The sequence below is a fragment of the Onychostruthus taczanowskii genome, unplaced genomic scaffold (genome assembly GCF_017590055.1).
Source record: "Onychostruthus taczanowskii isolate IOZ18803 unplaced genomic scaffold, ASM1759005v1 scaffold38, whole genome shotgun sequence".
Classification (NCBI taxonomy): Eukaryota; Metazoa; Chordata; class Aves; order Passeriformes; family Passeridae; genus Onychostruthus; species Onychostruthus taczanowskii.
The window spans coordinates 12,179,032-12,205,116 of record NW_024501237.1 but is presented as its reverse complement, the minus strand read 5'-3'; the positions used below and the strand labels follow the sequence as shown (position 1 = coordinate 12,205,116).

At 40.7% G+C, this 26,085-nt stretch overlaps 1 protein-coding gene across 5 annotated transcripts; it reads left to right on the top strand.

The window, feature by feature from the left end:
- The first annotated feature begins 733 nt into the window (after nt 1-733).
- PLK4 (polo like kinase 4) lies at nt 734-25,989 on the top strand. Of its 5 annotated transcripts, none has more exons than XM_041412033.1 (19): nt 734-2,961; nt 11,353-11,633; nt 11,943-12,075; nt 12,248-12,487; nt 13,577-13,672; nt 14,129-14,224; nt 14,322-14,436; nt 15,253-16,285; nt 17,783-17,883; nt 19,245-19,636; nt 20,056-20,160; nt 20,538-20,640; nt 21,091-21,240; nt 21,562-21,692; nt 22,061-22,152; nt 22,381-22,519; nt 23,314-23,454; nt 24,348-24,454; nt 24,855-25,989. In XM_041412033.1, exons 4-19 carry the CDS (start codon nt 12,416-12,418, stop codon nt 24,952-24,954), a joined length of 2,973 nt encoding a protein of 990 aa, XP_041267967.1. In that variant the 5' UTR covers nt 734-2,961; nt 11,353-11,633; nt 11,943-12,075; nt 12,248-12,415; the 3' UTR covers nt 24,955-25,989. The 5 variants fall into 5 exon arrangements, with proteins under 5 accessions (XP_041267967.1, XP_041267969.1, XP_041267966.1 ...); XM_041412035.1 differs by having other exon boundaries at nt 12,174-12,482; XM_041412032.1 differs by having other exon boundaries at nt 12,174-12,487.
- The last annotated feature ends 96 nt before the right edge of the window (nt 25,990-26,085 follow it).

Sequence of the window (26,085 nt, the reverse complement as noted above, 5' to 3'; positions counted from 1 at the left end):
TGTACGGTCTTTTTCATAGGAACTGAATCATCCGAGCTTAAGCATCTTTTGGGTTCCCATACCACTACCAGTCTTCACTGCAAACTGTGCAAACTGCTCCAGCACCATGGCTCTGCTGTGTGCTGGAATCCCTGGTCTCTGCACATTGCTGTACATACCCTGCTGTGCTTGGGACAGGGTGATGCTGGTGAGAACAGGATGAGAGGGAAGAACACTCAAGGCCTACTGCGTAGCTTTCCCTTGAAAATGTCTTATTGCACATGGAACTATTAACAGTTCGTTTTGAGTTCAGTTTACATCTGATTGTGTCTCATCCTGGGGAGGAGGAACAACAGAAACAGTGCTGTGCAAACTGGGTATCACCACCCTGATTTTGAGGTGGCCTAAATGCTGTTTGGTCCAAACTTGAAAGAAATGAATGCTGAGAGCTTATTTAAGCCTTGATGCTCAGCACGTAAATTTTTTGGTCAAGGACCAAAACAAAAGAGCTTAAAAACTGGACATTATTACCCCAAAGGAGGAATCTACCTGATGAACTTGCATAGCTTACCACTTAGCTGTGGTCATTTAGCTCTCTAATGAAAATGTCTACAATGTGTTACACAGTAGAATCACTGTTTCCTTTGATATGTCTTAAACGTTGTCAAGGTCCAGTCCATGTCCCAAATATATTCCAAATGCTTCTGTCAGTCACTGAGGTGCTGCAGCACTTGCTAAAGCCAGTCACTATTGACTTCAAAACTCTATTGTTACCAGAGTGGGAATGGGCTAGTCTTAACTATCAAAAGTGGTTTCTTTACCTAGCATAAGAAAATAAGTTGCAGTGTAATGCTTCAGTAACTTGAACTCTGTCCCAGAAAAAAATTCATATGTTAACCAGGCTCTCCTACAGCAGTTCTCCCGTAGGATGTATTGCTGTTGTAAACAAGTGAAGAACCACAATCTTGTTTCTGGCTTTGGCATCCATTTTATCTGCAGCTGTGCCCTTCATCTTCTACCACTGTTCATGCTACGAAAAGTAACTCATGACCTCTGGGAGAAGTGAATTCAACTCTCCCATACCTTCACAGAAAAAGGAAGCAACATTCATGATTGTAGATAAATCTATCTGCCAGTCTAGTTCAAGTGCTGGAATTCTATCTTCATGATTGCCATCAGGTGACTGAGATGCATGTACTTTGTTCTTGTTCCTCTTACATGCAGTCAGTGTGGATGGTCTGACACTGTAAGTTCACATGTTTAATAACCTTGAACAAAAACTGAGTGACTTTGAGGAGAGCTGTTCAGCAGCTCCTCTGCAACCTCAGTCTCTAGTTCTGCCACGGTAGTCACACCTCTGGTGCTGAGGGGGACTGTACTGCAGCATCAGCTGTCCTTTCAGTCAGGCTGGGCTAGCTTGGGTCTTGTAGGCTTCAACACCATTTATATCCTAATGGCTTTTACCACAGCAGTGTAATGAGCAGCATTCTCAAGTACTGGCTTTCTGAAATCCAGCTACACAATAATTTCTCTAGGTAGACTTCTTGGTACCTGTGGCAGAAGAGCACAAAACTGCAGAAATCTCCAGTGTCAGCTCTCCAGTAGCTAAAGGGTCATGTGCAAGAACAGTGTCCTCTGCTTATGGACATCAGATGTTTATACTACATCACAAATGTTTGACACAGTGCTTAGGATAAAGGCTAGAATAATTCTGCACGCTTAAAAGCAGATATGGTTCCGACAAACAGCTCTAGTCAAGTTTTCTTACTGGAGTAGGGAGTTTTCTGCTGTGCATCTGGTCTGTCTCTAGATCCCTGCTGAAGAGGAATGCTGCCCACAGAAACTAACTCTGAGGTCCATGTTAGGCATGCCATTTGGGATGGCAGAGTTAATCTTTCCACAGAGGTTCACATTAATACATGATTTGCTCATATGTAATCTGTTTCCTGTTACAAAGAGGAGATTTTACCAGGACAGATTTAAGTACTTAGACACTATGCTCAGCTTGAGGTTTTGTGTGTCAGACTCAGTGAGCAAGTTCCCAATGCCTATCCTGACAGCACCAGAGTGAGTGTCTTTGCAACATAAAGTTTTGGTAGGGAACCAGCAGCAGTCTGCTGCTCTTGTATATTACAACAGCAGGTTGATAATGTCTTACTTGAAACTTTCTGCTTAGGGCAAGTTACATTTCTGATATTTGAAAATATACCCTCTGTCCCACAAAAAGAAAAAAAGGAAGCAATACTATATTTGTAAAGGCAGTAGAGATCGTTTAAAAAAAGTTCTGTAAATCAGATTCTGAAGCTTGATGTAAAGATCTAGTTAGAAACCAGCAAGATCTTCCTTGTTCCCTTTAAAGAAGACTCATTCTCTTCTGTCTGGAGCATTAATGGACTTGTTCAAGAAAGGACTTCAAAATTAATTTGTTTTAATTTTCTTTACTAAACTGAGTTTAGTTTAGAACTGATTCATAAGTTCCTTTCCACTTTTTTTAATTACAGTACTTTAGACTCCGAGAAGTTTCATTGAACTTCAAATGTAACATAAGCAGATTTGTAACACTCATGTTAGGATTTTATGCTCTTCTTTCTTGAAGCTGCTGCTTCATTACAAAATACCCTTTGATTTTGAATGGAAGATTTGATTTTGAATGTCTCAGTTTGAACGAAGACTCCTCTCCCTTGCTGGCTTCTGGCAGTGTCCTTGCACTGTTTAAGTGCTGCCTTTGGGGCATGCTTGCAGAGCAGCGAGCAGCTGATCCTGAATGCTCAGAGGCAGTTGGGAAACACCCAACCTGTATTCCACAACCTGTATTCCCTGCCAAGGCCCCAGGGCAGAGCGAGGGGGAAGGTGCCCTGTCTCTGGCACGGCAGCACAGGAGGGGCCGTGCAGTATCTGCAATGTAGCTCCAGCGTTCTGGACACCTTGTGGTGTGAGGGATGGAGGTTTTGCTTCTTCCACCTACAAGTGGAAGCTGTTAAGGTAAAGCATCCAATCTGTGTGTTGATGAGATTTCTTTGTATCTTCAACATTTAAAATTCCTTAATATTTTGCAACATCTCTGTGTGCTGAACTCCAATCTCTCCTACAGATTGCTAATAACAGTTCTCAAATACTCCATATTTAAGTGGGGGTTTTCCTGTAAGGATTGTTTAAATGTAATTTCAGGAAACAAGCAAGGAGCTGGCAGAAGGGTTTTCTTCCCAATTATTTTTTGACACCAGTGTGAAAAATTAACAGCCTTAACAAAACTTGGAATCTACACTTGTCAGAGCTCTGGTTTTCCATGCCTGTCAGTTAACCAGTGCTAGCATCCAAAACACGAAGCTGTGTTGCAAACACGCTGCGTTTGCTGGTTCAAAGCACCTGCCCAGCTGCTGTAGGAAAAGAAGCTGAATTCAATTCCCACAGATCAGTGCCATCATGAACCCCATTCCTTAAAATAGGACTTCTCGTTGCTGTGTAATCACACTGTAATACTTCCACACTTCTGGGAGCCCTTCTCAAGTGACGCTCAGATGCCCAAACTTGAGTTGTGGGCTGGTAGAAGGTCTGCCTGCTCTAAGGATTATTATATTAATTGCCACTAGCTGTGAGTTTATTAACTGGATGGAGGAATATTCTTTTGCCTCTTACACTTCTGCTACTCTTAGGTTTTCTCATCTTTCAGGCACCAGGAGACAGAAACTCTCAAAAGAGGTGGTAAAAAACATGTTGCTTAACAAAAGGCGTTAATGCCTCATAAATTATAATTTCAGCTCCCAAGATAGCAGTTGGACTATGAACACAAGCTCCTAGTAGCTACAGAAAGTGTGTGGTGGCTGACACCTAGCTGAATTCTTAATTTTCTGCAGTTGAAATTTGAAGACTTCAACCACTTACTACACATGTAAATAACAGTGAAAACAACTAAATGTGACTTTTGGCACTGCAAAATACTAAACCAGGAATGTGCTTGATGTGACTTACTTGATACAGCTGCTAAACTTTGGTTTCCTTCTTTCCTGGTCAGAAGGAAATGTGTCATGCAATGAAAACCAGGAATCATTGCAATGAAATCCATCAAGAATAATTTTAAAAATGCAATTAAGTTATACCCACCAGCCACCTCTACCAAGTGTTGAAATTGTTTAATTAAGTTGATAAAAAAAAGATGGTAGTCCCTGAACGTTGCAGTGGTTGGAAAAGCTTCTTTCCATAGTCGATAACCATAACTCCAGGGGATGAGGGGGGAGGAGATGGGAGCGTCAGAATTTAAAGCGGTGTTTAAGTATGGAAAATGTTTACCATGTATGTAAATGGGATCCTTAGTACTGACAGATCATGTGCAAATTGACAAGACTTGGATTTATTTTTGAATGGCAATACGGATTGTCAAGGTTGTGTATAATTATAATAAATATATAAACCGCTACTTGAACCAGAAACGATCACCCAAGACCTCATTTTTGCATCAGTGTTCTTAAAAGCAGCTTTGTCTGATGCTGTGGGTTGATACAACTGGAGTTTGTCCAAAAGGCCACAGGTAAGATAAAGGCATTTTTGGTGCCTCACCTGTCCCACTGTGGTTTCTCTCACCGTTCCCTGGCCCAGGCTGCTGCAGCACAAACATAGCACTGCTTTGCCTCCGGGGAACTGCAGTTATTTTCACAGCTGCCATCACATGTCTGTGTTAGGATGAACACAAATTCCCAAGTTCTCAGTAATTCATCTTTCATGAATGACTTACTGCAACATACAAGTGCCAGGTTGTTTTCCTGTGCCTTGAACTGCTGGGGGAAATTGATGGCTTTGGGCACAGTTGATTCTCTGAGCAGATGCAGAGCAGCAACCTGTGGCATTCCTCCAGGAATTTTTCTATGTGCTAGCGGTGTAACAGGAATCCCTGCGTTCTCCACCAGGATGCAATGACTGTAGAATTCTGCATAATTGACACAAAGCACCAAAACAACATGATTCAACATTTTTATATCCATCTTCCTTGGTACACTTTCAAAGCTCCTCAAAGTCTGCAATTCATCCAGGCTTGGCATTCTTAGATCTCAATAAAGTATTTCAGCTATATTAATTTCACAGGCCAGGTTTGGAATTTTGGGGTGGGGAAAGATCCTTCCTATTTAAAGAACTGTAGATATTTACATATACATACACATATGTAGTACAAATGTAAAAACGTACACTAGAAATCAACATCCCCTTATCAGTACAGGGGAAAGTACTGCCCTTAATCTCCTCTGCTGTCTCAGCATCTCAGACCACTCAATCAGCTCCTTCAAACTCCAATATTTACCAGCTCTGCAAGGATGTTGTATCCCATTTTGTCACACAGCAAAAGGACTGTTATAGCAAAATAAGGTGAATGTTCAAAGAATCACAGAACATCCTGAGTTGAAAGGGACCCACAAGGATCATCCAAGTCCAACTCCTCGCCCTGAACAGGACACCTCAGCATTCCCACCTAGAGCATTGTCCAAATGCCTCTTGAACTCTGTCAGGCTTGGTGCTGTGACCACTTCCATGGGGAGCTTGTTCAGTGCCCAGACACCCTCTGGGTGAAGAACTTTTTCCTATTATCCAACCTAACCCTCTCCTGACACAGCTTCAAGCCATTCCCTTGGGTCATCTGTCAGCTGAAGGTAGCCAGCTAAAACTCTGAAGGAATTAAAAACACAGCCACAATGTAAGGCCAATAGTGTTTCCATCAAAATGCTGAAGTACATTGTGAGGCCCTAGATTTCAAATTTTGCCTGAAAACCAGCTTCTCTGAAATGCAATATCCTAACGCTGTTTCAGGGAGAAATGAGCTGCATGTAGAATAAAAGCAATTTATTCACAGGGACTGTGTGTGTCACAGAGCTTCTGAAACAAGAGTGTCCCCGTGATCATTACCATGGCTGCAACTAAATATTATCCTTTACTTTCTCAGCTTAACTCTGTCCTACATTCTTCATTCTCCCTGCAAATATCAGTGTGCTCTTCCTTTTATAAGGTTAATTAGATTTTCAGTGGTGCTGAAGCATTTACAATTACAAAGAAGAAAATGACACCTTCCACAGCAAACACAACGTTTAAAGACTACTGGTCAAGAGCATTTTACTTGCAAATTTCTTCAGAAAAGAGCCTTATCCTCACAGGAGAGAACATTCCAGGAATAAAAATGAGCATTTTATAAGAATTGAACAGGCAAAAGTAAATGTGAGTTACTAATTATGCCTCTGAAGGACAGTGAAATTAAATGATTCATTCAAGTCACAAAATATCTACTGCAGGGGAAAAACATGCTACATTCCCAGGAAAGGAGCCAACACCACCAGGAAGGCAACACACCTGCAAAAAAATCCTAGCCAGAGCTTTGAGTTCCTCCTGTGGAGCACGGCAGCAACCAGCAGAACTACTCCTGGAAAATAAAATGACAAAACAAAACATGAAGCATTTGTCTTGACAATACTACAAGAAGATGTGGCTTAAGAAGTTTCCTTTCTCAGCCAAAAATAACCTTTCCCATTTTACTTACCCTTTTCACATCTTTCAAATGCTCCTGTTGCAATAAATATTTCCCACCTACTCCATCATCGGCCTGCACTGCCTTGTCTACAATATCAAAGCAGGACAAAATACCCTTCTATGGTGATTTTAGCATAGAGAATGGAGATGGAAAATGTGCAGACTGTGCGATGGATTTAATGATAATTCCAGACCAAGCTAGGTCTTCTTAATAAACAGGGCTCAAATACTGAGCCCTTTCTCACGGAATTTGACTTGGAAAAGTTTTCTCTATTAGAAATATCAATTAGTGCTAACAAGTGCAATACAATCAAAAAAATCACAGAAAAGGCATCTGGAAAAACCTGCAGAGTGGTTCATGTCCTTGCTCAGGAACAGGGCACAATCTGGGGCTGTGTTCCATACAGCAACAAATACAGACACCTACAACAGAGGCATCAGCCAAATTAGCAAATCATTCCAACGACCTCATTGTTTCCATAACACAGGCATGATGTCAGCCTGGCTCTGGTGCTAAATCACTGACTAAGCTCACCCTCGGTATCCACAGAGACAGGCTCGACTGTACCACACAGTTACAAATTCTCTAACTTCACTAGGACAGACAAAAGATCTCGGGGGGAAAACCTTATCCTGGCAGAAATGGTAAAGTCCCACTGGGCTACCAAATGCTGCCATTATAGTCCAACACAATCAGTAAAAACAAAATCACCACCTGTCTTTGACAGCACTAACACAAGCAACACAATATTCCTGTAGCACAGGCTTAAGGCCAGTAACTTCATAGGAGGCTTCAAAGTTGGAACGTCCATAAAAGTGTGTTAGTCAGTGCAACAAAGCCTTCTGCCACACCAAGGATTTTACTTAAAACAGATTATATTTAATAACCAGCTCCTCAGAAACAATCGTTCTTTCAACAAACTTTTTTTTCTTCACTTATGTTATAAATGACTTCCCTTCAGCCAAGGATGAAACATGTTGTCAGTTTTACAGATGAGTAAACTAAATCACATGGCTAACAAGTCTGACTTGTTTCTTAAAGATACAGATTTAAATAAAAAATTCCTTCTCTGAAAGAAATTGAATTTCACTACCAAAGAAGTAGGGGAGGTGAGGAAAGAATTTTTTTCCACATCTTTTTTCTTGATCAGCACAGCAGTGGCATAGTCAGTTCCAGGATGAAGAAGTATTCAGTTATTTTTTTCTGTCTGGAACATGTTCCCTCTGGAGAACTCGCCATCATACTGACAGATGAGAGCTGCAGCCCTTTCCTGCATGAGGCAAAGCATCAAAAGTGATCCAGGTCTCAAGATATTTGTTCAGCTCCCAGCCTGTCTCAACACAAAGATTCTGCCATCTGAATTCATGTTTCCTCTGAGCATGCTGAAGAGAGAAATGTCATTCTCTTGAGCAGACACATGAGGAATCTGAAGTGGAGAAAGTTTAAAAAAAAAAAAAATCAACCAAAACCTGGTGAAAACAGAAACTGTACTGCACTCTAGCTATGCTACTGTTAGTCAGACTCAAGCAAAAAACATGCCATGGAAAATTCTCCAGGAAACCAGTCTGGTCTCCCTGGTAGGAGAGAATATCAGGGAGGAGCTAAGAGCTCAACAATTAAAGCTGAGCATATGCTTTTGGTTAAGAAAGGAGTTTCAAAGCTAAGCTTTGAACACACTGCTTCCCGTACCTCCAAACTTCAGGCACATTGCAAATATACCCCTGGCAGTTTGAAACCGCCTTGTTTGGGTGCTGCTGCAGTCACAGCAGCACAGAGCTCAGCACAGGCTACTTAATCCTCAAACACAGGCCCAGCCCCTGGCTCCAGTAAAACCAGGCACACATGGTTGTAATGGAAGTGACACAGATGTGAAGCAATTAACTCAAAGTACTTCTGAGAATGGAGCATGCAGGAAAAAACAAACAAACAAATCAACCAAATGTGAATTTCACTGGGGGAATAAACCCCATTATTCTGATTTTCCTTCCTATTCAATATGAGCAAGGCTGTTCTATTGAGCTGCAAATGTCACAGAAGAAATATAACATCCCCGCTTTGGAAAAATTTAAATCCCAACCTAGGAATCAAATTGCACCTTTGTACAAAGCTATACAACTTCTCCAATTTCAATGGAACTACAGCTGCTTATGTTTAGAGCTGAAAATAGTCCACAACAGTCTCTGTCCTTGGAAAATGCTGCGCTATGACTGCTTCAGAGGAGTTACATGGTCTAAGCAGGCACTTCAAATTTATTTTCAGCCAAGATGATGGGAAATAACCACATTCATTTAGTTAGTGATTGGTTCTATTGCTAAAACTGACTGAAATGTTATCCTCTTTTCCTAAGCTCCTCTTGTTTTAGAGGAAGAGGAAGCTGAGGTTGTTATGGCCCAGGAGCTACATGAATGTCACAGGTCGTTTGGGATCCCAGGAATACAGCAATGGTCACTTCAGCTTGTTCACTGCCACAACAAAGCTTCTGTGCTTCATGTGACACAGGGCAATGCCTGATGGCTGAGTGAATAATCCTATATTTTCACAATACAAATAAATACACCTCATACTGTGCTGCATGTGACTCCTCCTTTGCTGCTTGTGTGAAGCAGAAGCAGAGAGTAAATCCAGTCATTCTCTTCTGACAGCAGAAGGAATAAACAGTTCTACCAAGGCAGATTAACTCAATCTTTTTACCCAGGATGTCTTAAAAGAAGATCTGTACTCAGTAAGATGTGGGCTTTTAAACTCTAAAAGACTGTTGAGATATGAATGCTCCATTTATTTAATATAAAAACTGTTCCTCACTGTGTCTTCCTGTATGGAGGCAATATAGTTCAAACTCCAGTTGTTTTTCATTCAGAGGTCTTTTTGCATTCTGTGGAATACAGACAAAATTCATGTGCTCTCAGTGAGCTCAGTGTACAGGTAAGTGCTAATCCCTTAGCACTGTTCTGAAAATATATATAAGAACAAATGCTAATTAGAAAAAGGATTAAAGTATAAGACAGTAATTGCTCTCATGACTGTTGCATAGTTTAATATGGCTTGGAAACACCATTAACAAAGGAATTGTGCCTAAAGGAGCAGTCCACCTTTGCAAGTAAGACTAGCTGTCAACACTGGCAGCTACACCCACTGCTGGCAATTGAACACTCATCAAGGAAAACTCCAGCCAACACCTAAATAAACTCTTAGGAAGGTGGAAACAATGCTGGCATTGGGCAAGGATAAAACCAGCAGACCAGCAAATCATCAGACACCAAACCACACTGAGTGCACACTTCACCCAATGCCTGTCTGCAGGGCTGCATTTCCAGCGACCATAGCACTCAGCTGCCAAGAGAAAAGGCAAAGAAACACAGGAGAAAAGGTTTACAGAGCAGGAGACAAACAGGTAAAATTCCACCTGAGGATAAACTGGAGACCAGCATCACCTCCTGATATTGTGATGCTCAAGATGGAAAGAGAGAGAAATAGTACACTGAAGACTTGAGTAAAATGCATTGGCAATAAATTGTTGCTGCAGTCTTCTCATTTTTCCAGGCTGAATTCAGCTCAGATTAAGTCTGAGGTGGAATGTGCCTTGCATAAGCATTTTTTTTTGCTTGGTTTTTTTTTCCCATGTTATCTTCTGAGTCATAGAAGAACACTAAATTATTTGGCTAGATTGTAACTTAGAGCTCAAAATAAATTTACAGACAGTGAAGGTGTGGATAATGCATAAGGAATAGACCATACACTCCTAATGGAGCACAGTCAGAGCCAATGAGTTTTATATGAGTTTTTAAAATGAGTTTTACTCCAAGCTTCAGCATAATCAAGACAGAGAGGTTTTCTTCTCACAAATTTTGGCCCAGTGCCTTTTAAGATAAAGTATGTGAGTGGAAACCCCTTTTTCTGTTCACCTGTAAGATGTACTTATGGCAATTATGACATTACTACCTTTAACTTAAGAAGCAGGGTACGAAGACTGCAGACCACTGTAAACAGGGAACATCCAGCAAGTATGTTTCAAAATTCATTATCAAACTGCTGAAATACCAGACTGAAACAAGTGCCTGGAAATTAATTGTTACTGACAGAAATTTTGCTTTTCACCACTCAAGTTTTTATCAGATAGGTGATTCTAAATGACAAGAGCAGGGTTTCTCATCTCTGAAAGCAAAGCTGAAAGGTGAGCTCCAAGAGCATTTCTGTGGGTGGGCACAAAATCAAAGCAAATTCTCATTTGATAAAATTGTATATTCTTTGTAGAAACACGGAATTCAATTTAGTGAAAAAGAGGCAGAAGCAGCCAAGTCTCTATAATCACATACTTTCCCTTAATAAAGTAAATTAACAAAAACACACAATAAACCCACCGCAAAAATAACCTGGATTTGATTCAATTTTGGTTTGGGTAAACCACTCCTTCCCTAAGTTTTCCAGCATTACCATCCAGAATGAAGAATATGGAAGTAAACAATTTATAACAGCACCTGGAACAGGCTCCTCTTTCAGAGGGCAGTCATGATAAATAGGAAAACAAAACATGTGTGTTAAAACAGTGGTCTTAGGCATGAAAATACCCCACTGAAGTTTCGTGACTGTACAACTACAAAGTCCAATTTTAAAAAACAAATTGCTCTTGACATGAGGAGTTGGCAACAACTGCACTGAGTCTCTCACGTTGCTGACACACCCCAGCAGGCTCGGAGGACTGCTGGGTGCTCATCCTGCTGTGCTGCCCCAGCGCCACTGAAACACACGCTCTGTCACAGCCATGTCTTGAGCAGATGCTGGGGAAGGCAAGGCACCATTTATTTGATTATTTAGAATAGAAAGTTAACATATCAAAGCAAAGATGTTTGATGTGTTAACTATTTTTTTAGGTCCTAGTGGTCAAACAGAAGCCAGGACTGAGTGATCATTACTGCTCACAATTCATCGTCTACCAAGGCACAGCAGCGATGTTTCCAAGATTCGACTTCTGTTGTCTAGACTGGCACTACCAGATACATCTGAGAAAGCTGCCCTGTGTCTGTGAAAAGCAGCAATAAGAAAGAAATATACTATGGGAAACAAGTGAAACTACCAGCGCCATGAACCTTGCGGCCAAGATGCAAGCAAAGCTGCAGAGCAACCAATGATGATGCATTACAATTTGTAAAATGTAACTTTATGCTGCCTTTTGCTTCTTATCATCCTTCCTACTCAGCTCCTTTTTACTTTTGTTGGTAATCAGACTGCCACTTGATGAAGTATGCCCAAAATCTTTACATTTTGGTCCTGCAATAAAGTTGAAGAAAGGCCTGCACTCCCTATTTTAAGGGAGTCCTATTACTCTCTTAAAACTCCTTAAAGAAGACTTTATGATAGCATTTCTTTCAATGCTTAAGCCTTGAGAACAAGATTGGGTATCCGTGCTCTCTGATAAAAATGTTAACAAAGGATTTGTTACATGGTTGGTTCGTCTCACAAGCTCTGCTCGCAGGAGATGCTGACCCCTGCAGTCATAAATGCAACCCAGCAACAGAAGAGTGGTTCAAGTTCCTTTTCAACGAGAGAGGAAAGCATCATTTCACTGGCGGAGATGCACCTTCATCATTCTTCAGGTAAAAAAAAATCTAGCCTTGAAATTAAATTAAAAGTCTCTTTTTTATAATCTTCCACCCTAGTTACTCAAGCCAGCGATGACTGTTAATTCACACAGCTCCTGGTTTCCCTGTAAGGATTCTCAGTGATTGACACAAACGCTTATCCACAATCCATTTAACACCCATTAAGGAATGCATGAAGGAGAAAGCGCAGCTTGATCACAAGGCACCCCTGTATTTTATTTCAACAATAAAATCTGGCAAGTCGTGGGGAAACTGTTTGAGTTTACAGCCACAAGCTGGCAAACACTGGAGAAGCTGAAGCGCTAAGTCACTCCGTCTCCTCCTTGCATCCTGGATGCCTGCCCTAGCGAAAATGACTTCGGCAGCATTCCCCCGCTACAGAAGGAGCCAGCAAGATGCGTGTGAGGTGGGATAATTCAGAGGGCAGGCTGAACAAACAGAAACCTATCAAAATAAAAATCTTTCCCTCAGCCCAAACCAACTCCAATCCCAAGCCAGGTGGGGTAACCTGATCTACGAGGTGTGTCCCTACCCCTGGCAGCGGGCGCTGTGACCAGACGAGCTCCAGGATAAGCCCCCAACATCCCACGACTGCCCCATCCAGACATATCCCGGGCAAAGGCGCCACGCGCCCCCCTCAAGGCGCACGCGCCCTAACGGCTGCCCGGCACGCCCCGCCCCGCGCACGCGCCGCGGCTCCTCCTCGTCCCAGCCCGGCCGCGGGGGCTGCGCGCGTGCGCGCGCCGTTGCGTGACGCGCTTGCGTCAGACGCAGCCTCGTCCCGGGACGGGGCGGGGCCGAGGGGTAACGGCGCGACTTTTCAAAATGTCGGTGGGGGGGGCGCGGAGCGGCCGCCCCCGGGCCCGGGAGCCAGCGGGGCTGCGCCGGGGCGGGCGGCCCGGGGCGCCCTAATGGGTTAACCGCGCCCCAGGCTCTCGGCACGACCGGTAGCGGGACCCGAGGGAGAACGGCCGGCGCCATGGCGACCTGCATCGGCGAGAGGATAGAGGTGCGGCGCGCAGCCCCTCCCGCCGCGGGGCGCGGAGGGGCCGGGCGCGGGCTCGTCCCGCTGCCGGCGGGTATTGGTGGGAGCGCGATTCCTCCCGCGCCTTCGCCCCGTGCCCACGTGTTTGCGGGGAGCGGCGGCTCCGCGGCCGCTGCCATGGCAGCCGGGGGCGGGTGTGTCCCGCGTCCCGGGAGCCGAGGCGGGAGAGGCGGCGGGAAGGCGGCCCGGCCGCGCCGCCCCGGGCAGCGGCAGCGCCAGTGCGGTGCCGGCAGGAGGATGCGGCGGGGGTGGCTGTGCGGCCCTGCCGGGCCCCGCCGCCGCGCCCCGGAGAGCTCCCCACAGGTAGCCCCGGGCCGCCTCGGGGTTTGCCCGGATCTCGGGGCTGCGTGGGCTCCCCGCCGCTGGTGGGAGGGTCCGCGTCGGGAGAGGCGCTGCGAAGCCTGACTGACAAAGCCCCAGGCTAACGAGGCCGGTTTGTTCGTCTTGCAGGATTTCAAGGTGGGGAACCTCCTGGGGAAGGGCTCCTTCGCGGGGGTCTACAGAGCAGTATCACTGAAAACCGGCCTGGAAGTGGCCATCAAAATGGTAAGGCAGCCGGCCAAGGAAGTATCTGTCTCCCTAGAGACCGAATGCAAAGTCGCAACAGGTTGGGGTTCTGCAGTTGGGCACCGATGTTTGGGTTGAATGTTTGTAAATAACGGACATTAAGATTGCGACTCGATCCTGAAAGATGCACCACAACCAAATAGACTTAGTAACTAATAGAAATGCTTCTTAATGTTGACTATATTTAGCGTATATGTGTAGCAAAATGAGTTTTAGGTTTCTCTGCTAAGTATTTCAGAAAAAATATTAATAAGTATTAGTATTGAAAATGTTAATGCTTGACTGCTTTCAGTTGTGGTGTTCCTCCAATTATCTATTATACTTGTTCATTAAAAGAGTATATTAAGGTGAACTATATGAAAACTTGCTTGTACTTAAAAATTGTTAAGCAAACATGCACTGAATATCTTATGTTATGCTGTGATCCACTTACAGATAGACAAAAAAGCCATGCACAAAGTTGGAATGGTACAGAGAGTTCAGAATGAGGTGAAAATACATTGTCAGCTAAAGCATCCGTCTATACTCGAGGTAAGAACCATGGGGTTTGTAGAGAGGACTGTATATGTGACTTACTGTATGGTCTACAAAATGGAATTTAATTTTTTCCTTGTTTTTTTTTTCCCAGCTTTATAACTATTTTGAAGATAGCAACTACGTGTACTTGATACTAGAGATATGTCACAATGGCGAAATGAGCAGATATATAAAGAACAGAAAGAAACCCTTTTCAGAAGATGAAGGTGAGATTTTTTTGGTCTGTGGAGCCCTTTGCATTAATGTTTTGGCTCACTCAATAAATATTTAATTGTAGAGGAAGAGTATTTAAAGCTGCCATCATAATTTCTATACCTTAAAATCTTGTGGTAAGTGATAATCTAGATGTTGATTATTATTGTGCATATATTCACTTGCATTTCTATATACATATGTTTCTGTTTGTGCTATTTGGAATATAAAAAGATGGTGATCTTAGAAGGCAGAGACAGATAGAAAGTAGAGCTTACCTTTGTATTTAAAATTCTCTTGAAATGTGGGTCAAGACTGGGAAGAGGAAAGAAGAAGAACAGGAAAACTGGCAACTTCTGCCTTTACTGCTTCCAGACTCACCTCACTGCTCACCTCTCGCTCAGTTCTTCCAGCTTACCTGCTTCTCTATCAGTTTCTAATTTAATTGCATGATTCTGCTATAGTGGGAATTTTTTGGGACTCGGGCCACAGGACTGGATTAATGGGGTATGGCTATAACGGCATCTTTAGTTTAACTTGTATCTGTTTCCAAAAGTGATGAGCAACTTAGCTTTAATTCTTAAGAACGCAATTTGAGAAAGTTTGGGCCAGTTGAAAATATTTCCATTCCTATTTCCTGTGCTACATAAAGAGCAAAGTTGTGCCATTTTTCTTAAAGTAGAAAGCAGAAAGTTAATTCCAGTTTCACTACTATGACACCTAAACAGCCTTGTAAGAAAACATAGAAGCAAGACAAATAGCAGACTTAAAGCTGAGTTATCCTCAGAGCTAGGATTTCTTCATAGCAACACCTGGTTTTGTTTTGACAGCGCGACACTTCCTGCACCAGATTATCACGGGTATGCTGTACCTCCATTCCCACGGAATACTGCACCGGGACCTCACCCTCTCCAACATCTTACTCACCAGCAACATGAACGTCAAGATTGCTGATTTTGGATTGGCGACTCAGCTGAAGATGCCTCATGAGAAGCATTACACCATGTGTGGAACTCCCAATTACATTTCTCCGGAGATAGCCACGAGGAGCCCGCACGGGCTGGAGTCCGACGTGTGGTCTCTGGGCTGTATGTTTTACACTCTGCTCATTGGCAAGCCGCCTTTCGACACGGACACGGTCAGGAACACGCTGAACAAAGTGGTGCTGGCAGATTATGAAATGCCGGCCTTCTTGTCGAGAGAGGCACAGGACCTCATTCACAGGTTACTGCGCAAAAACCCCGCGGATCGCTTGAGCCTTTCCTCGGTCTTGGATCATCCCTTTATGTCCAGGGGGAGCTCTGCACGGAGCAGAGATCTGGGAACCTCAGAAGATTCCATGGACAGTGGAAATGCCACCATCTCTACCACCTTCATGGGCTCTTCCAGCATCAGTACCAGTGGTAGCTTGAAGGAAAAGAAGAAGCTGTTAGTTGGACAGCCCCTCCCAAACAAAATTACTTTTTTTCCTACAAACAAGAATTGCAGTAATAATTCATCGGGAGACGAAAGTGGTTCTTTCCGACAGTGGGGAATTCAGGGAAAGGAAATTGGAGTAAGTGGCAGGGGAAGAACCACGCAGCCTGCTGAGGAGAGGCCACATTCCCGCTACCTCCGAAGAGCCCACTCCTCAGACAGGTCTGGCACATCCCACAGCCAGACTCAAGGCATATCCAACGTCATGGATCGATGTCACTCCTTGGAAGTGCTTTCCAAGCCTAAAATAGGAACGAGGGAAAACACAGAATACTTTTCACCTGCTAACAGCTATACTGATATAGGAGAAATATTTAAGGCGAAGACCTGTAGTACTTCTGGTTCTTTTGAAGAGCAGATATCTCCACCTGAAAAAGATCAACCACAGTAAGAATCAGTTTTTTATTCAGATGAAATTATGAGCTCCTTTATTGTCTTCTTTCCACCTGCAGCAAGTTGATTATTTTTCCCCCACATTAATTGTAGTAGAGAGCCTTGCTAATTGTTCTTTGTAGAAGAGACAGATGAGGGGAGAAGGCATTCAAAGTGCAATTATCAACATTTTTACTTGCTGATCTCTTGAGGTGATTTTTTCTTATGCTTAGAGAGGATAAAACAAAAATTCAATAAAGATTAGGGAATATATTATAAAGATGGTGTGCCAGAAGGAAAGTGTCAATTGTAGATAATTATCTGAAATTGAGTCCTGTACTTATTTGTAACTTCTTTGTGAAAATTCTGGCTCCTTTTCTATAGACTTTCCACAAGCAGAATATCAAAAGAATGATTTTCTGTTTTAATATAAGGACTTCCATATCTTAGTTCCTGCATTTCTTGCCACATTAAGAACTGACATAATTTCCTATGTTTTCTCTTCAAGGAAAAGACAAACAAGAAACTATAAAAAAAGTAAATGGAGTAAGATTTTCTTTACTGTTCTCAGGTGTTTGACATAAGCAAAGTTCATTCTTGTGCATTCTTTGTAGTTTGAGAAGAAATGTTTGATAAATGAAAAATTTATACAAATGTTATTGTAATGCTTACTTGTGTTCCCCATGACTTCACAAAGCCATGCTGAATGTAAACATCAGAGGATATTAATGTGAGTGTGGGGATTAACTTAATGGTTGCAACTTTTTTTGTGTTGTTGATTATAGGAAAGCCTCTTACACCTGTAGTGAGCTTGCACAGCAATCTTAAATGCAAGTCCTAAGACTTGAATTAGATGGTTTATATTCTGTGGTTTTGGGGTGGTTTTGGTGATAAGTGAGCCAATGGTGAAGTAGTCATCTTCACTACAAGAAAGTGCAGACAGGTTCAGGCTATGGAGATAAAAAACCTCACAGGAGCTTAGTGTGAATTTACAACAGATCAGTGACTCTGCAGTAACTGCTTTTGTGTGCATTCTTTATACTTCAACGCATGGATTATATCACCTGTGGCTACATATATGTGATTATATAAAACATCGGTTAAAAAATATTTTTAATTTTTGGGTTTGACTGTATTTTATATAAATTCAAATTATTTTGGGTGGTAGGATTGGCATCTTTCAGCTGCATGTTATGCTGAGTGAGATACACGGGGCTCAAGGGTGTCATGTCATCACTAGGTCTTCTTCAAGGCTGTGAATTAAGAGCTAGATGTAAGAACAGCTACTGCTGGCAGCATTATCATAAGTTTTCATTTTATCGTATTTGAAAAACTATTTTATTTGAAAATAAAATTAAAAGAAGCGCTTTATATGCTGCCTAGAGCTACAAAATGCCACCTGCATTTCCTAAATGTTCTAAGTGTTGTGCTTTCTGCAGTTGTAACATTTTAACTTTTGTTGTGCAAGTGTCTTTGATGCAAACTTGATTGTGTGTAACTTTTCTTTTGTAGCTCAAATTATCTGTGCCCAGTGAAGCCCCAGGTTGGTTTGTTAGAGCAGAAGTCCCAGGCTGAGACAATGCAGCAGTGGCTTGGAAGCATGCAAACAAATGGTGTGTTACTCATCACTTCTGTATTTTTGCCGTCAAGTAACAGTTTCAGTGGGATTCTCTATTCTCCTTTTATTTCTTTGTACACTGAATTTGAATACATAGTTTCCTAAAACAAGCTTGTTATTTTCTACTACTATTGTAGCAAAAAAAAAAAAAAAACAACAAACCAACCCAAAACAAAGAGGAAACCAGAATTTTAGACCCTGACATAATTACTCAGTTGTGTAAATATGTCAGAATAAATATATGACAAAATACTAGCAAGTGACTTGAAAGCCCTGTTAATTTAGTTGTGCAATTGCAACTAAATAAGAGAAGATGGGACCTCAATGAATGAGAAAGATAATAAGGCAGCAGAAGGATGGGTGGAGGAGAGGACAAAGACACAGAAGGGAAGGAGGTGTTCTTTGTTGTGCATCATATTACATCATTTGCAAATAAAGTAATTTAATCATAAGAATAAACCATAAATCCATTCTGGCCCTTTTTGGTTTGATATTACTGGACTCCTTCCCTTCCTATGTACAGGAAACTGGAATCAGAGAACATATGGTCTGAATAATCCTATTTAATTTTTGGTCCCTTCTCAACTGTTCAGCCACACAGCAGAAGGAGCATAATAGTGATGTGGGTGAGGTGAAAGTTGATCAAGGGCTTAAATATCAAAACCAGGGAAGGAGTTATAGGAAAGTTAAATATAAAAACAGGTGTTTAGAAGAAATAAATACAAGGATTTTAAAAATAAAACAAGGGAGTTGGAGTATGCATTTAACATTTTGCGTACTAAGACCTCTGGTAGATGGTAAAACACTAGTTAGATAAACTGCAACTTATATGAAATTTGCTAGTAGTGGTTATCTGAATGGTACATAAGCTGATTTTCAACAGACTAAACCAATTCTTGTGTAAGAATCTATCTGAAGTCCTAGTATTTTGTTTATAAATTATTCTTTTAAATTATTTTATATATGAAAACTGAAGACCATCATAACTGAAATGCAGGAACAGCTTAAAGTAGCACTGGAATTTTGCTAGCGTTGGTACTGATGGTACTACAAGGCCTGATGGTTTGGACTGAGAATTAAAGAAATCCCATTCTTCCCTTAAATAAGCCTTCAAAGACAATCCCTTGAAAAGCTTTCAAATATACATAGAATAAGCTTTTAAAGCTTATATCTATATAAGCTATAAAGCTTATTTATATAAGCTTATCTAGATATATGCTATATATCTTTTAAAGCTTATATCTATCTTATATTTAAAAGCTTTTAAAATTATTTAAAAGCTTTTAAATATACTAGAATTTTTTCCTTCTGGCAATGACTCTTTGAATCTGCAATGTCCCTTTGTGGTGCTTTCAGATCCTCTGGGACCACCTGCAGACCTGACTGGCAAGAGTAACGCACATGGAGGTTTTCGGTACCATCTGGATGCGCAGCAGGATGCACCGAGGAATGCATGGAACACCTTAAAAGACATAAGGCATCACGGTGCATCTGGTGACTGTCCACATTCTTTAAACCAGAGAAACCCAAAGCAATGCATCCCTGGAGTTGTCTGCAAAAATGAGACAATTCAGCCTGGCCTCTGGCTGAACTCCAGAATGACATGTGGCCTTTGGTCAACTCCAGAGCAAAACCAAACTTGTGGCCAAGAACCATCAGCACATCAGAAACCTACACTGCGAAGTGTTGTGTCACCTCTCACTGCTCACAGGCTGAAACCCATCAGGCAAAAAACCAAAAATGCAGTGGTAAGTAACAGTTCTGAAAATGAGAACAACTGAAGTGCTTAATATGTCTCTTAAAAATCACTTGGTAAAATAGAAATATATATTTTTAAGAAACTTAATCTAGAATAATTTAAAATAATAGCAATAAGATGCATCTTAGCTTTTGTATAGACAATACTTAAAGCACAATAGACCAGACCTGTCTGTGTTTGCTTTTAAGAAGCCTCACCCTCAGTTACCAGGCTGATACCCTTCAATCATCTTGAAGTGCTCTGCTTTTAAAAAAAATAGAACTAATAACAAAAGTTACTGTAGAAGCATTTATCTGTTTGACGTGCATTTAAGGAAAAAGAAAAGCGTTTATTAAAGCATTTGTGGGGGGGGAAAAAAGTGGTATCTTACCTTTTGCAGAAAGTAAATTCATGTTTAATATATTTTAGGTGAGCATTCTAGATACTGGGGAAGTGTGTATGGAGTTTCTGAAAGAACACCGCTCGCAGGAACTTGTGAAAGAAGTTCTCAGAATATCTTGTGATGGAAATGTGGTGAGTACATTTTTGATTTCTTCACTGTTTTATGAAGTGCTTGGAGTTCATTCAGAGCTGTTTTTTTCTTTTTAAGTGATTATTTCTTTTGAAATTCACTGTTTATATATGCACAGCTGTAAACTCAGTCCCTCCATAATAAAGCCATATAAATACAAGGAGCAAGCAATTATTTCAGAGAAAAAATTGGACTTGACTTTTGGAATAGGTGAAGTATTGGTGAAAAAGAACTGCTGTTAAATAATTATTCAGAGGAATAGAGTTTTCATGGTAAGGCATAGTAATTAATTAAAATATGAGTTATTTCCATACCTGTTAAAAGTGCAGAGTGCTGTAGCAAGTTGCAACTACACACAATTTTTATTCCCTTTTTGTAGATTGCAGTTTATCATCCAAATGAAGGAAGAGGTTTCCTTCTTGATGACAGACCTCCTCCTCCTCCTGAAAGCATCTGCACATATAATTTTGACAACTTGCCAGGTAACCTGAAATTTACTTGAAAATTATGATGATTAATGTGATATTTTAAGTGAATCTTGCAACTTTATAGCTTTTACCTATTACTTTTCAGAAAACTCTGAAGTAAAACTCCTTTCAGAATTAGATTCAAACTACAGTTTAACTGGAAAATGTTTTGAAACTTCAGAAGGAAGTGTAACCCACAGGTTTTGATTCCTTTTATATGGAAGCTTTAAGGAGTCTCCCCTTTACAATGTAGTGTACTAAAATTAAAACTCTTGTAATCTTTTCCTCATTCATACTGGGAGCTGTTGGTGGAAATAAGTCAGTTTCTCTAAACATGTCTGTCAAGTACTTCAATACTATTCACAACTTTCAGCTATCAAATACATAATTTAAATTACTTCTCTTCAAGCTGGTGCGCAGTGTTTAATCTGCTAAATTCTATTTTTTTTTCTTTTCTTTTTTTAGAAAAGTACTGGAAAAAATACCAGTATGCAGCTAAGTTTGTGCAGTTGGTGAGAACAAAAACCCCTAAAGTGACGTTTTATACACGATATGCCAAGTGCATGTTGATGGAAAATTCACCCCCTGCAGATGTTGAAATTTGTTTTTATGATGGTATGTATTCATTTTTGCAGTTATGCAAATAGCTAAATAATGATTTTAGGGCTGCACTAAAATATTACCTAACACTAAACAACCACCACTCCAGTTTGAAGAAAATAGTGCACTATGAGCAGGTTTTCGGACACCCTGCCTTTATTTTAGCACTTGTAGATTAGTTGATTCTTTAAGTCCTTACTGATATCTTCCTCAGGAAGTACATGTTATTAAAGTGTTATTTGAATTATGCTTTGGTTTTATTAATGGGCTCTTCTTTCCATGGTTTAACTGTTATTTTCTACAGCTCACAGTGAAAGTGTTCACATTTTCTTGCAGGAACAAAGATCCATAAGACAGCTGGTATAACTCGTGTGATTGAAAAGTCAGGGAAATCCTTCACTGTGAAAGGAGAAAGCGAAGCAGGGTTGAAGAAGGAAATCCAGGCTTATATGGATCATGCAAATGAGGTAAGGTGTTTTACACAGACCTTTTCCAAGCAACTTCCTGAAAATTCAGCTTCCCTTTCACAAATGTGCTTCCTGTGTTGCTTTCTATGTTTCTCATTACACTGTTAAGGAGGGAGGGTGATGTTCCTGGTGGAGTAAATATGAGAGTAGAGGTAATGGTTACAATCCCTCACAAGCAAGACTGAGTGTGTAAAGCCGGTTTGCCTGTCTGGTGAAAGGATTAAACACAACAAATGAAGTGGCTTCATACAACTTGAAAAATTCAGTACTGTTGAAATTCCCTTGTGTGGGCTCACTTGCCACACTAAACATGTATGAAATAGTTATACAATTCTCAATTTAAAACTTTAATGAACTTCTCGTTTCAGGGACATCGTATATGCCTTGCACTGGAATGTGCGGTCTTGGAAGAAGAGAAAAGGACTGGAAGTGCTCCATTTTTTCCAATAATTGTTGGAAGGTAATATCTTTCAGTTCAAAGTACTGTTGTATTTGAATAGTTATGTATTTATTGAATATTTATAGCATATTTATGTATTTGAACTGAAAAACAGTTCTGTAGAAGACTCCTGCCATCAGGTGCTTTGGACAGTCCATGGTAAAATGAATGAAGAGCTGTGTCTCCTCACTTGTTTCTTTAATCTCTTTTGGACAGACCTTTTCTCTGTTTTTGTCATTATTTTTCCAGAAAACCTGGTAATACTGAATCACCACAGGCTGTAGCACCTCCACTGTTGGACAAGACAAACTATTCAAAAGAAGCTGTGGCATTGGATAGAAATCAAGCTGCCAGTTCTGCTCCAGTTCAGACTCCAAACTGTGCTCCTGTAAGTACAGAAGGATGCACCATGGAGACCAGTCTCCCATATTGCTGTTTTACTTAAATTAATGGAATTACATTTTTATGGCCATAGGCTTTCATTAGCCATTTGTGAGCATACTGACTAGAAATACTAGCTTTGATTTCAACTGACTTTTTTGATACCTGGATTTAAGAGCATGTGAAAAATCAGAACACTCCAAAACTTTACCACAAATGCCTCCTGGGAGCAAAGTTTGAAAATTGCTTACTTGTATTAGACAGCACAGTCTTCAGTTTGAGAGCTCTGATGTGCCCTTGGTGCTGTGTAACAAATGGTGTCAAAAAGGGTATTGGCACTTGTTGTTCTGAAATAATCAAGTGTTAGTGTGCATAAAAGAAAAGGGTAAGCAAGAATATATGTGTAGCCAATAAGGCTTTGTGAGCAATTTCATCTGGTTTGTTTAAAAGGACCACCAAGCTTTGGTTCCTCATAAAACTTCCTCAGCTGACTGAATTGTACTGGGGTCTTGGCACACTGAGTTTGTATTGTGAGCTTTATTGAATGTACATCAATCTACATTTGTGGGATCTGCATCTGATTGTGTAGTTTGTATGCCTAGTACAGAATCTGACCATTTCCACCAGACTGAACTGACAACAAAAAGTTGTGTCCCTGTGGGGTTTTTATACTGTAATGCTGTGAAATTAAGCATAGAGGCTAAATCTGTCTGTATACATGAACAGGTGGCAGCTGACCACTGCAGCTCATCAGGAGCATTTATGCCAAGGCTGTTAATTCTGTGCATCTCTGGGTTTTAGGTGGTGCCCTTTGAAAAGCCTACGTTTCTGACTAACACTGTTGAAAAGACCTGCTCCTCTGTTCATCAAACGGAATGCAGTCCAAATTCAGCCCAACTCGTCAAATCTGTTTTTGTGAAAAATGTTGGTTGGGCTTCTCAGGTAAGAAAATAATAAAGGAGGCATGTCTATTCTTTTTCCTACTAATTTGAGATATGTATTTTTAAGTCATTAACTTTAAACTTGATTTGTGAGGAATCATTCAGTTGTGCACTACAGCTTAATCTAGAATTTGTATGCAGAAAGATACTTTTAAATAAGTGTCTTAGATAAAAACCATAGTGAACTACATAAGCCAGAGAAACCTAAATAATAGTTCAGTATCTCAGTTACCACAGTTTTCCTGTGGCTATTACTGCCTGTTTCAGTGTCCTTTGTCATTTAAATTTGACTCTAGTAAAAAACTGAAACTGTTTAACTTCTCTGTTCACTAACATAGATGCAAAGGTGTCATGACAAAGTTTTTAATAGCTACGTACCAGATCTGTGCAAGAGAAATGTATCTTCCTCTACAGCAGGAAAAGCTGTTTCCTTGCAAAGCCATCTTCCCTCTGCTTTTCTGTTGGATAAGCTTTAGGTTTAAAACATTGTTCTTGGCTATCCAGATAAAGTAAGCTTCCTGTCCTAACAGAAAAAGTTCTCTTTATTTATATAAAGTTTAAATTGTGCATACCTGTGAACTCTCACAAATTGGCCTCTTTTGAGTTTGGCCATTCATAAGATTTCTTTAGGAGCGGTTGAGCTAAAGGTACTTGTTTATTTATCTGACATTGACAAGGATAACTAAAGCCAAGCATCGGAAACCTGAGGAAGTCAGCATGAGACTACTTCCTCCAAATTAATATCCATGCAATCTTTATCTTTAAAAGACTGACCAAAATACCTAAGTCCCTTCAGCAGTTTTGAAAAGCTTTCAGCTTCCATTATTAGAAGAGTTCTAGGTTTGTAATTTTGTATTTCATCTGCTCAAACCACAATGTAACTTCTCTCATCAGCTGACCAGTGGAGCAGTATGGGTTCAGTTCAATGATGGATCCCAGCTGGTAGCCCAAGCAGGTGTCTCCTCCATCACTTACACTTCTCCAGATGGCCAGACAACCAGGTGAGTCTGTTCCTGCCATAAAAACATCCAGGTAACTCAATACAAGGCTCTTGTACATCAGGTAACTTAATAGCTGCTAACTGACTTTGGTTTGTAAATTTTAAACCTTAGCATTGCCATCACTTCACAGTTGGTTAGCTTATGTAAGCTTATTAAATAAAGAGAAGCACACATAGCCAACTGATACAAATAAATATTCATTTGTCATCTGGATAACAAATGACTAAAATAAGCTGGGAATGCATCTACTTGGTCTCCAGAGTACAGCCACTATTCATGTGTAGTATTAAAAACAGGGAGGTTGAGGAAAGTAGTGTTTTGAATAACTATACTGTAATGAAATAAAACAAAACAAATTATTTAAGCATCTCAGTTTTTCTATGCTGCTTTGCCACTCTAGGTATGGAGAAGATGACAAGTTGCCAGAATACATCAAAGAGAAGCTGCACTGTCTGTCTTCTATTCTTGTCATGTTTACCAATCCAGCTGGTCCTCACTGACTAAAGGAAACCGGGTGTCATAGCACAAGAGCTTAATAAACTCACTCACTGACTTCACAGTAAAGTGACTGATCTTACTTAGCTCATGCAGAGATTCTTCCAAAATCTGGTAATAAGCGAGGAAGGGGAGGGTTACTCTCTTTATATGTAGCAAATTGTGTGTGAAGTCTCATACAAAACATACTTTTCATTAAAGTGATGGATAAACTCATTCAAGCCAAACTTTGAGAAACTTAATTCTTGACTGTGTTAAGTCTTTGGAAATAATCTGAATCTGTTGTATTTTTTTTCTTACTCCACTGCTTACTCAGTGTCAACAATCAAGGAAAATGCATCTATGCTGTTCAAGTATTTGTATTTGTAAATAACTTATATTTTTATGTCTTACAAGTAATATATGTAAATATGTATATGTTTTATAAGTCTGTTTTTATTTTTTTGTAGCAGCAGCTTAAAACTTCCCTGCACAAGCATGTTATACAAAAAAAAATAAATGCAGTGGTAATTGTCTGGACCTATTTATTTGTTTCATGGTCAAGTAATGGTTAAAGGAGAAGAGTTAATAACTTTAGGTGGTTTTACCTTGTTTTACACATTGAGTAATACTTACAGCAACTGAAGTAGCATTAACAGTAGCTTTTCTTCGAAGCATTTCGTTTAAAGTGTGCTAACACTCCTGATGGTGCTCGTATCTGTACTTAAATAGTCTAAGACTTCCTTAGCAGGCAGGAACAGATCTTAAGTGGAGTGGGATCCAAAATTATCTTGGAGGTGGGAGGATGAAGAGTTTCAGAGGAGCTGGTGCTGGCTGTGCCCAAGCACAGCTCAGCTGAACTGATTCAAGCCAGTTCTCCTTGTTCAGCTGCTGTTTAAAAGACAGACCTTTGGTTGCTTTGTCATGTCCAAATCAAGGAAATAGCTTGCAAATAAAGAATTTAGCACTAGCAACATCAACAACAATATACAAGCAGCACTTACCATGAATTAACTTAAAAAAGTGAAGTCCTTTTTCACAACATTTTGTGATTCTGTAGCAGGAAAGCCCATGAGAATAAAACTTCTGTATCCCCTTCAGTCAGTATTGAAAAAAATCATCTTTTAATTCAGTAGTCTCTTAGTGTTTGAACAATT